We start from the raw sequence: 12,167 nt of genomic DNA on the forward strand, positions 1-12,167 counted from the left end.
GTTCTTCTGTGTTAAAGGACTTAAAAAAGTCCAGAAATAACATAAAAGAGTCATCTGCAAGATATGAGTAATCGAGTATGTCCAAAACTAAATGAATATTATTTGCGATATATCTGTTGGTTAAAAATCCTGATTGTGATTAATCTATTATGTAATTAAGAACAGATTTAATTATTTTTGCAAAAACTAAGGCTAGAATTTTATAATTATTATTAAGAAGACAGATGAGTCTCAAATTATCAATATGAAGTCAATCTTTATGCTGTTTTGGGATAAGGGTAATTAGGCCTTGGGTCATGCTCCATGGTCAAGAATCATTGGAAATTGTCTCATTGTAAACTTCCAATAGGAAGGGCGCCATCTGCTGGTAAAATAATGAATAAAATTCAAAAGTTAATCCATCAGTTCCTGGGGATTTGTTTTTTATTTATTTCTAATAATGAGATTTACTGACATTTTGTGAAAGACATAAAACAATATCAATACGAACAGCTTGATGGTCACCCAGTAGACAAGGTAAGATGTTCACTGAAATATCCTTATCCTGTAGATCACGGGAAAATTAACCAAAAGTCTAATCGAGAAAGGGCTGTTCTAGACTTATTACTCCATGTAAACGATGATACATTTGGATGTTATCCAAATGTCAATTAATTTAAACTGTTCCATAAAAGATTTGAAAAATATGTTTTTGCAATTATCACGTAAGGGTGGCCATCGATCAATTTGAGAATTAAAAGAGGGAGCTTTTTGATCAAAAAATGCTTCTGTCAAGGCTTGAGGAAGAAAGGCAAATTTATGTGAAGGAAATGATGCAGCATTGTTCATATTTGAACCATTCATAAGAAAAGGTCCATGCGCTGCTCATGAACATTCCGGATTTCTCCAGGAGTTCAGTGTCTGAAGGTATATGTTTTGTCATGTTGTATTTTTGTTTTAATATGCTACTTCTAAGTAGTAGCATTGATCAGAGTGGATTCTCATTAAATTATTTGCTAAAATTTATTTTATTTATTTATTTATTTAGAAACTTTGCTGATTGTGGAAGGTTCAAGTGGTCTTCACTGTTATCTTAAGAAGAGATTTCAGGAGATTTAGAAGGAGAAAGAAACTGTGTTCAAATGCTACAGATCTCTTCTTCAACATGAAAAGAGGCATTGGCCAAAATCTACGTCTGTCTCGGTCTAAGACAGTGTGCTGTGTAGCATCAACATTTTCATACATTCTGTGATCACCGACATCACAGCGACAAGCCATTAATCCTCCATTCTTAAAATCTTAGTCGTTTTGGTGAAGATTGTGGTAGATTTGCAGGGACTGAGGCTGCATTTGGTGGTTAAAAATGTAAGTAAAAACTGATATGCAACTCTTTTATATATTCACTGACTCTATAGGCTCCCATTGCTGGCACCTTTTTTTTATTTTTATAACACATTTATGATTCCTGTTAACACATTTGAATTATTATTGTCCTCATAACATTAAAGGTCCTTCAAATGTACTTAATTGTTGAACTTAGGAAGGTTATTAGTGTTTTAAGGAGAGAAAGACAGCTAAGAAAAACAAAAAATGCAGGACAGGAGACAAAAAAGGTGCAGTGTGAGGTGATGGTAGAAGTGACAAAGGGTATTGATTTACTACTAGAAAAAAGTTGGACACAAAGGAAGGAGTAGATGTTTACACACACACTAAAAAAAAACAAAGACACAGAAATGACAAGGATGTTTATCAGGTTGGGAAAGTAAGGACAGGAAAGCAGGTTGAGACGGTTCAGAAGAAACAAGGATTGTCTTGGTAAAAGGATGCTGATGGTGGATCTACCAGGAAAGAGGTCTAGAGGAAGACCAAATAGGAGGTCATGAGTATGAAGGAGGTCATGAGGGTTGTTGGTGTACGGTGTGAGTGCAGAAGAGAGGATGGATGAAGGAGAATTATTTCGAATTAACACCCCCTTAAAGGAGCTGCCGAAATAGAAATGAAAAATGCAATAACTTTAGATATCCTGTCTTTAAAACAGTAAATATTGCTGGATGTGCAAATTTCCTTAATGATGGAACATCTTTAGAGGATAGATGAGACTGTTTTTGACTTGAAGAGTGTAGATACTAACAGTCAGGCTTATTTATGTTTGCCCTACAAAGAAACTCAACCATCCTGGGGAAATGCTAGAAACATGCTAATAACATTGCTAATAGCTTTGGACATTACATCGAATTACTTTTTAACTCATTGTCACTTCTTTCAACAATTTTTGTCAAGGGATTACCTACATAATAGCTAAACCAGTGGACTGACAATGTTTTTTAAAAGCTATAGAGTGGCTAAATAGCTATTATGCTTTCTGTATTTAATAAATCCTGGCTAGGCCTACAAGGTACATTTTTAAAATTCACACAACTAAATTTCTAAAGTTCAAACTACAAGTTAAGTGATTTTAATGTTCACACTAAAGTTTATCTGTGTGAACTTTAAAAATTTAGTGTTGTTTTCTAAAACAACACGTTACTGGTATGAACTTTAGAAATGTATGTTTTTTATGCTAGTCCGTGACTTGCATATATGCATACATAGATCTAGGTAATCAGCAGCAAGATTATTATTAGGGCTGCTATGATTAATCAACTAATCAACGACTAATTTAATAGTCGATTGCTTATTACTTTATATTATATGAAGTCAGAATATTTTAAAATTGAACAAATTTGTGAGCGTTCAGCATCAAAAAATGCACTTTTTCATATGTGAGTCAGTGACCCTAAACTTTATCGTTTGTGAACAATAGTTTCCTGTTTCCGTTGTCAACCTCATTTGATTTAATCTTGTTTTAATACCAGTAACTAATGAAGGACAGAGGCTGCACGATTCAATAAAAGTTGAAGAAACTATCATCTTCATTATCTTTATTTTTAATTAGTTTAAATCTAATGATGGTGAAGATGTGTGCTTTACATCCACTTTGCGTATGACCATATTAGTAGACAAGTTGATGTAAATAATGGTTGATTAGTCGACTATTAAAAGCCCTAATTATAATAAAAGCATGTTAGCAAACTTCCCCTTGAAATTTGGGGTGGTTGTGAATCTTTATAAAAGCTTGCTCTTTAAATTAACTGCGTGGATTAAAAAAAGATGGGTGGAGAGGTCAAAAGGGAGCAAAATATCTGTACATTTGTAGCTCTAAACTGAACTTTTCCCACAACTAAGTAAACATTATATAGATTTATAGCATTTGACATCACAGCAGTTGAAATACAAGTGTATGAAGCCCAACAAAAATGCACACTTCCAGGGTCTCATTTCATTTTTGACAAATAAAAATGTGCAACCTTTTTTATAAAAAGGCTTAAAATATCAAGGTATAAAATCTTCTGCAGGATTATTTCAATAAGCAGTTTTTCTGCCCTGCCAACTTGTAATCTATTTGCCCCTTCTTTTGTGCTCAACCAGTCATACATGTCCTCATTTGCATCTTCATCCTCCACCTTCCTCTTCCACACCATCTCTCAACAATACAAATAAAGATCGAATATTATTTTTGCTTGAGAAACGGATAAGAAAAAATAGGTTAATTTAAAAGGTCATCTGAATAATCAATAATAATAATAATGAATAAATAATACAACCGCTTCTTGAAAAATAACTTTATTTAAATCTTAAAATGCAGTCAAGCTAAAAAAAAATGTAAAAAAAGGAACAATCTCAGTAAAGTATTAATTTATATACTCATTAAATACAGATAGGGTCATTTTTGCTCTATTTTTGTTTAATTGTCGTCCAATAATTAGATACTCTCACAGTTGAGAAGAAAAGCAACTTAAAAAGTTACGCTTTTCATCAACCTTGCAGTATGTGTTACACTTCTGGAAAAAAAAAATCATGAAAGAAACAGTTTTGCCAGCAGGCGTGGACATTTTGCCTACGTCACGTTCATGCCGGGACTCTATTGGCTGAATCTGGTTAATGGGGGTCCCCTGCCCGAGAATACAGGGGTGAAATAATAAATTGTACCTATCTCTTTAAGTCGTGTATCTCTGGTGCAGCAGAGATCTGTTAGTTGCAGTTAGCGGAGGTTCGAAACTAAACAATTTCACCTTCGGCCTTCCTTCTATCAGAGTAGTTTACAGTCGGCTACTTGTCGTAATTTATTCCACGCGATTCTGTCTTCTTTGATAGGTCCTTCAGAAGGTAAGTTAGCCCATTCTCCAAGAGTTCAGCTAGGAGGAAACGAAGCAAAACGTATTAACTAGCATTGCGTTAGCTGGATTCCCTTTTCCATACAACGACTGTTCGATTTAATTGTTGTCACTCAAAATTTCCAGTGAAACGTGTTGTTATTTTAATGTAAGCAACCTTAGCCCCAACCTTTTACGAGGACATTTTGTGATTCCACGAGATTTGGAACACGCTTTCCTTTGTTGTCTTTAGCTAGCTTTCAGTCTTTGGTGTTCAGCTCGAATTTGAACGTTGATGTATTGAAATTGTAAGGGAATATTATTTGAAATATTTTCGCTTTTATTTAGTTTTTGTTGTACAACTAAAATATAATTTGAAAATTAGTAATTTTATTTTATTTTTTACGTGGTTGTAGGTTATGTTACTGTAATGGCTATCACCAGGTGTTGTCGTCATGTTGGCATAATCGATTTAACTGCTTATAGTCAGCCTTTTCATGGGTTTCTTACTTATTTTTGTTAGAGTTGGTTTAAAATTGTCTATCAAAAAGCTAATCCTTGAAAAATATGGATTTAGTGTGTATAAAATGTCTGACCATTGAAGGAAATGTGACGACGCCACAAGTTAGCCGGCTAGCTAGCTAGCTAAGCAGTAATGTCGTACGCCTGGGCTTGACGTTCTTTTAGGTTAGCTGGCGTTAGCCATTTCAGGTAGCAGCAAAGAGGCCGGCATACTGTGATTAAAAATGTTATTTTACCTCGTAGTTAAGGTTACGTTTGCTGACAGCGTATGCGCACTGTGTCCCTACAAGCCCTACAACATTGGCATTCGGCAGATGCTTTGAAACGTGTCTGTCACATTATGTTCTGAACATGCGTAAAATGTTAGGTGATGAGGTGTTGTTAGCACGTACGTGAAAGGCCTCCCCATAAAGGCCTTTAGTTAGGAAGGTTTGCTCTGTTGTGCAACACATGCCTGATAGATATCAAAAATCAACGTAGAATTCGATTTTATTTGTGTTCCCCCTCTTTGGCCACCAACTTAAGCATCCACACTAGTTGTTCCCCTTTTTATGTACAACCGGTTTCCCCCTTTGTCTTACTGACTGGATGTGATGGCGCAGTTGTATGTCCACCGTTATGAACACTCTTATGATCCGGTTAAATGTTATTATGTCCATGTTTTATTTTCTATCGCCCTTTTCATTATTTACCCATTTGACATGCTCTGAGAATGTTTTCTGATTTTAGGAAATTGGCACATTATATCACCAAATCCAATGAATAGTTAATCTAATACTTATCTAATATAGACAGGCATTTGAATGCTAACTAAACAACTCCAAATGAGTTGTTAATAACAGACGCCCTGGCCTGGGCTCAAAGGTTTCAGTGCCTGCTTTAGATATTTATGTACATGGTATAGATGATAATTTTACACTTCATTTTAATGCTGTACAACTTTTAAGATTGTGTAGAAAAATGATAAATCATTGGACTGAACTAAAAATCATAAATGGAAACATGACAAGTTGTACTTTTTCATTTAAACATTAAATGTGACCTTTGGGATTTTTGACTTGCTTTTTTATGTATGTTTTCAAATGCTTCACAATGCATTCATATCCTAAAAATCAGAATTATTCTCAAGAATTCGGTAGTAATATCCAGTTTTGTGGAACTGAAAGTAGAAATTAGCCAGATACATTTCTAACTTTATATCTTTTTTTGTCCTTTTCATGTTTTTTTTAATCGTTTTAGACTGAATTATATAAAACGTGAACACAACAGGAGTCTGAATTCTGCAATATGAAAGCTTTTTTCATGCATATGTATAATTTGAATCATTTTTTTATGTTTTTGTTTCAGCACTTAATATTGTTTACCAAAGAAATGGTGATGGAGAAGCCAAGTCCCCTGCTTGTAGGGCGGGAGTTTGTGAGGCAGTACTATACACTCCTAAACAAGGCGCCAGATTTTCTGCACAGGTAACTTTGCAAATATAATGGTTACTTGATGTACAATGCAAGTTTTAATCAAGGTTTTAATGATGTGTCTTCAGGTTCTACGGGAGAAACTCTTCCTATGTTCATGGAGGGCTTGATCCAAGTGGAAAGCTGGCAGAAGCAGTGTACGGTCAGGCGGTAAGTGCTATAAGTCTAATAATGAAAAAGATTTTGTTGTTTGCTTAGACTTCCACTTCTGTTTGTTTTTTGTTATTGCTTTTTGATATTTGCTGAGATCTAGTTTCTCTGTGGGAATCCTATGTAAAATCAATAGACACATATATATATTTTTTCTGACCAAAAAATGTCAGGTTTATAAAACAATCTGATTTAAAAAAAAAAGTACAGCTTCTTTAAAAATGATGTTAGCAATAGCTAAATGTAAATTAAAGAAAGCAACTTGTAAAAGATGAATGGTATTATAGTTTATTTTCCAATTATTTATACAAATGTCCTTCTCCTTCTTTTTTAAAATTTTCTTAGGAAATCCACAAAAAAGTAATGTCCCTGCAGTTCAGTGAATGCCACACAAAGATCCGGCACGTGGATGCCCATGCTACACTGAGTGATGGCGTGGTTGTGCAAGTCCTTGGGGAATTGTCGAACAACGGTCAACCTATGAGGAAATTTATGCAGACGTTTGTTCTTGCTCCAGAGGTGAGTACTGCACTTTTTTTAGGACTGTTTAAAAGTGAAAGTTGGTTCGGATGGTAAATCTTGGAGTTAAAACTTTTTTTTTCTTTTTTTTTTTAAGTTTAAAACATTTTTGTGTTGTAAGACTTTTTTCTGTGGAAAGAATCATTTGAAATTGCAATGGCATCACTCATATAAGAGACCTAATAGAGGGAAAAAAAGAGACATATAGATTGGGACCAGGTTCATGGCGTTTTATCAAATGTGAATGGAAAGAGAAACATGTTGGTCCTGGAAGAGTTTTCAAAGAACATGCTGGTGGTGAGCAGAGTCAGAGAGGGTAATGAGTCAGAAAGTGTGATGTTGAATGTTGTCAGTTGTTATGCTCCCACTTTTTCTTCCCACAGAGAAAGTATATAATTCTGGAAGGAGATGGATGAGGAGATCCAGGGAGTTTCTGGAAGGGAGAAAGTGGTTATTGTGACAGACTTTAGTAGCCTTGTGGGTTATGCAACTGGTGTTGAAGCTGATAGGGGAGCTAGGTGTGTTGGATAGATAGTTGTGGACTTTCTTAAAAGAATAATTATGTCTTTGGTGAAAATATTTTTCCAGAAAAGAGAGAAACATATGGGGACATAAGAGTGGAGGGAGGAGCACACACGTTTGTCATGTCTTGTGCTTGTGCAGATTGTAATCTGAAAGATCAGTGACTGCAAAGTCAACATAGGATGGTGCTGTATGACCGGAGGTCAGGAAGAACTACAGAGCAGAGAACTAAGTGGTGGAATTTTATGGTGGAGTTGAAACAGGTTTTGGGCGATCAGGAGTTCTTTCCAGATGTTTGAACAGCTGACGTGATCAGGGTGGCTGTGTGGAAGGTACTTTGTGTGTCATCAGCAACGAGGAAACCAGATAAGGAGACAGACTTGGTGACAGAATGAAGAAGTTCAGGAATGTTTGAAGAGAAATGAAATGTGTAAAAGTGGGACGCTGAGAAGACGGAAAGCAGTGTATGGAGATGGAGCTGAAGGTGGAGGAGGGAAAGAAAAAGAGAAACTGAGCTGGAAGGATGTGCAGCGGGTTATAAGAACTTTGTAGAGCTGATGGAGAAAAATGTTGCCGTGCAACGAGGAAAAGAGGTGACTGTTAATGTGTAGAAGTGGCGACAATCGGTAAGGATGAAGAGTTAACGATAAAAGATGACAAAGAATGAAAAAGCTGTTGGTTATGACGACATACCTTAGGAGGCAGTAGAGTTTGTGACTGGACTCCATAACAATGTCCCGCAGAGGGAGATATGTGAGTGTTCTGGTGCCCATATTTAAGAAGAGAGTTGTAGAAAATGGAGAGGAATAAAGCTGATGAGTCACAATTAAGTTATGGGAAACAGTAGAGGAACTGAGCTCAGAATGAGCATTTGTGAACAACAGTATTGTTACATGTGAAAGAGGAGAACCGTAAATGCAGTATTTTCTTCAAGGATGCTTGTGGAGAAGAACAAACACCAGAAGAAGCCGCATGTGTTGGCAGAGTGCATGAAAGAGGGGAAGAGGTGTGTGCAATCAAGTTGGAACAGGTGGATGGAGAAGTGTAGAAGACCGTGGTGAGAGCAGCCATGTTGTTGGTTTAGAGACAAGAGCCAGAGCTGCTGATGTTGAAGTTTTTTTCGGAGATGAGCATGGATTGGATCAGGAAAGATTCCATCAGATGATCAGATTATGTTGGATGTTTTGGAGATTTATGCAGGGAAGAAGATTAAGATGGTTTGAAAAGTGATCTTGTTTGTAAAAGGAGACCTAGAGAATGAGCAAAGAGGAGGTTCATAGATGTGAAGGAAATGTTAGTAAGGAGGATTCAGACAATTTCAGGTGGAAAAGCTAAGAAGATGGCATCACTAAAATGATGGAGTATTCAGCTAAGAAAGCCACCCACCAATACTTGAATACATAAATATGCAGCTGTTTGGTTTTCAGGGTTCTGTCGCAAACAAGTTCTACGTCCACAACGACATCTTCCGCTATGAGGACGAAGTCTTCGGAGACTCTGAGGCTGAGCTTGATGAAGGTTAATATGCCTTTGCTTACTGCTTAATTTTTTTCTGCTTGATTTAGCCTTTCTCTCTTCTTGAAATTAATCTTTGTTTACATGCGTTTTTTTTTTTTTTTTTTAATCTAGAATCAGAGGAGGAAGTTGAGGAGGAGCCAGAGGAGAGACCGCCATCTCCTGAGCCACTTCAGGAAAGCCCTAACAGCTCGACTTACTATGAGTCTCACCCTGTCAGGTATGCAAGATTTGTCATAACTCTCAAGACACTGTTATTAAAATAATCTATCATTGATTTATGGATTTGACATTTTATGAAATTGACGCGTTCATTCATTTTTGTCCCCTTCATCAGCAGCATAGAAGTGATGTTAAAATGCAGTTGTTTTTTTTTTTGAGGGGGGGGGTCGCTTAAACAGACTCCTTACTTTCACTGCATGACTTGCTGGAGTTAAGAAAACATAATTTAATAGAATCATGTGTTTTTCAGGATACACAGCAGTGCTGGGTGTTTTTTTTTTTTTTGGAGTGAGTAAATGGCACTTGAAAATTGGAAGCCGTAAACATCCTGCTTTACTTTTTTTTAATCGTTTTCTCGTGATAACGAGATCCACTATCTCGTTATCACGAGAAGCAAATTTTGTTTTCTTGTTGTAACGAGATAATGACTAATATATTGTAGTGTCCTTCTCTCCCTTTCCTATACTGCGACGCAGAGACTTTACCTGTTTTAAGTCTCTTTATTTTGTGGTTAACAACAAAACAACAGAAGAAAGCAGTCCACCAAAGTATTTTTTTTTTTTTTGTCGTTGTTCTATGCTACTCAAAAGCCCAAGTTGCGTCACATGCATAAGCATACTCCCTTTATTTCCCTAAAACCTCAGACGACGGGTTGATTGACAGAACCACGGTCCGACAAGCATCTCCGTGCGATGCATTCACTTATGGAGAGAATATAGACTCACTCCGATTTGAGGGTGCATAATTCTTGATTTGTGCATAACTTTTGATTTGTTACTTGTTTAATATGTTTTGTGCAAAAGTAAAAAAAAATATATATAAATTTTAAAAAAAATTACACATGCACAAATTAGAATTACAACGGCTTGAAACTAATTAAACACAAAAACCTTAAAAAAAATACCCTCAAATCACCTCTTGCGCACGGAGGAAACCTAAGTTACACACGGATTCCATTGTGAGACTCTTCACGTTTTACTAATTCATCCGTGAGTGATGCGTTCAAGTACTTGTAGAATGCTGGGTCATTAGTTTTCTTTTCAGCTGTTTTATACTTGGATTGTGAATACTATCTTGTGAAATTTGAAAATATGATATGCGTAATAATTAATATAGTCTAAATAAGCATTTTTAAAACACTTATCCCTATTAAAAATAAATATATCTCAAAGAACTGATCGCTTCCTCTCTACAGCCCAGCTCCTGACAGTGCAGACACGGGGGGGGGCTCTGTCCCAAGCCCTGATCACCTGTCGCGGTGATGGCAGGCGGTGCCGGACCCTTCTAAACTCCCACAGATTGCAGGGCCGGTGGTCTGATCAAGGCTCTCTGCCCTGTGGGTGTATAAAAGGTCTGCTGCCGGTCTCCCCGCACCACGTTCGCGGGGGGACTGGACCAGAGAACCCTCAGCCTGTGCCTCTCCCACGCAGCTGCCTGCTCGAAGCTGCCTATAAAGTAGATGTACAGAGTTCTGGTCGGCAAATGCGGCGATTACAGGCAGTACCGGTCGGCTACGATCTGCAGGAGTTTAGAAGGGTCCAGTACCCCTAACTATCCTGTGATTCATGCGGATTTTTAAAGATTTTTGTGTCATTAGTTTTAAGCTGTTGTAATTTTAATTTGTGCATGTTTAAAATATATTTTGTATATATTTTTTTAATTTTTTTTACTTATGCACAAAACATTATGAGTTGCAAATCAAGAATATGCACGCACAGATCCGAAGTTATGCACAAATCCTAGATTACACACACACAAATCAAGAACACGGACGCACAAATCCTCAATTATGCATAAATCAAGAATAATTATTGAACAATTATAAATGGATAAGTCCTTTTGGTGTTTGACGGGCATTATTCATCAACCCAGGGTTCTGTCGGTTCTTTCCGAAAACCCAAAACAACAGCATGAATGACAGAACTCTGCCTGGTGCGTTCACTGAGCTCCGGACATCCACAGCAAAAGAAGCAGTTTATCAAAGAAAATGTCGAACAGCAGAAGAATTGATTCATATATAATTGATTTCAATTATGTCAACATTTCCTCTGAAAAACTGCTTTGTTTTTCCGTGGATTGTTTAAAAATGAAAAAATTATTGTTTTTTTTTCAGAATCAGCTTTTCGGTTTTTGTCTTTAAATGGACCAGAGCTACAGTAAATGTGTCCTTGAAGTAGACCAGAGGTGTATATTGCTCAGATTTGTTTTGAGTAATTTCCTGAAACGGTGTTGCTCTCAAGGTAACTAGCAGCTAAACTGTTGCTACTTACATGGTTTTAATCTAATGACTAAATGGCTCAGAAACAGGAGAACATCAAAATGTGTAATCCTACTGTTGTATAAAGGGATGTCTTATCTGGACACCAGTTTATCATTTTGATAGAGATGACCATTTTGAGGAGTCGTATTGATGCTTCATTTAAAACTATAAGTTAAGTTGTTGAAAAGTGAACCAACCTTTTGGTCATTTAGTGAAGAAGCAGCTTCAATGCTGATTCAGGTTTTACTTGTAAGGGACGGTCTAAGCTGAAGTGTATGCATCAGCTCTGAAGAAGTGCTTCTATTTTTCTTTTTAAAGTTGTACTTTTGTTTGGGTTCTGTAGCAATGGTGTAGAGGAGCCAATGGATGAGCCTTCTCCAGAACCGGAACCAGAGCCTGAACCCGAGCCTAAAGCAGAGGAGATGAAGCCTGAGGTAGATGAGAAGCTGATGGAGGAAATGGAGGAGAAGGCACCTTCACCAGCACCTGTGGAGTCTCCACAAAACACCCAAGAGCCTCCCAAGGTGAGTTCACGTACCTTTGAACCTTTACTTTTTTCACTTATCAAATGTCACTCAACCAGAAATACAGCAGACTCTCCGCGTGGCACTTTATAAAAACGTTGATTAGATTAAACCACTTCCTTTAAAAGGTTATAAAGTGGTCAACAATAATCCTTGTTTTTAACTGCTTTGCTATTTTTTGTTTTAATCAGAATGTTGCTGGATATTAAAAAAAAGAAGACATTTGATTGAATTTTTCTTCTAAGAAACAAATATGTTAATGTCCCTCTTATTTTCTGTTTGAAATGTG

The 12,167-nt window shown here is 36.7% G+C and overlaps 2 protein-coding genes across 8 annotated transcripts in view; both read left to right on the plus strand.

Annotated features, from left to right (window-relative positions):
- LOC112137384 (broad substrate specificity ATP-binding cassette transporter ABCG2) overlaps nucleotides 1–3,519 on the plus strand; it is a 6,607-nt gene extending 3,088 nt beyond the window's left edge. The window contains exon 4 of the mRNA XM_036214378.1: nucleotides 3,448–3,519. Within this exon, the coding sequence (XP_036070271.1) occupies nucleotides 3,448–3,519 (72 nt within the window). The remainder of the gene's footprint in view (nucleotides 1–3,447) is intronic.
- Nucleotides 3,520–3,993: 474 nt separating this feature from the next.
- Nucleotides 3,994–12,167, plus strand: part of g3bp2 (GTPase activating protein (SH3 domain) binding protein 2) — a 12,357-nt gene continuing 4,183 nt past the window's right edge. For 6 of the 7 annotated variants that reach the window (XM_024289658.1, XM_024289660.1, XM_024289661.1 and 3 more), the window contains exons 1-7: nucleotides 3,994–4,185; nucleotides 6,042–6,160; nucleotides 6,235–6,316; nucleotides 6,662–6,835; nucleotides 8,785–8,875; nucleotides 8,987–9,092; nucleotides 11,698–11,878. In XM_024289658.1, the coding sequence (XP_024145426.1) occupies nucleotides 6,066–6,160; nucleotides 6,235–6,316; nucleotides 6,662–6,835; nucleotides 8,785–8,875; nucleotides 8,987–9,092; nucleotides 11,698–11,878 (729 nt within the window). In that variant the 5' untranslated portion in view covers nucleotides 3,994–4,185; nucleotides 6,042–6,065. Of the gene's footprint in view, nucleotides 4,186–4,455; nucleotides 4,481–6,041; nucleotides 6,161–6,234; nucleotides 6,317–6,661; nucleotides 6,836–8,784; nucleotides 8,876–8,986; nucleotides 9,093–11,697; nucleotides 11,879–12,167 lie in introns of those variants that run through there. The other variant, XM_024289659.2, reaches the window with a different exon arrangement.

This window comes from Oryzias melastigma, linkage group LG1 (assembly GCF_002922805.2).
Source record: "Oryzias melastigma strain HK-1 linkage group LG1, ASM292280v2, whole genome shotgun sequence".
NCBI classification, from domain to species: domain Eukaryota; kingdom Metazoa; phylum Chordata; class Actinopteri; order Beloniformes; family Adrianichthyidae; genus Oryzias; species Oryzias melastigma.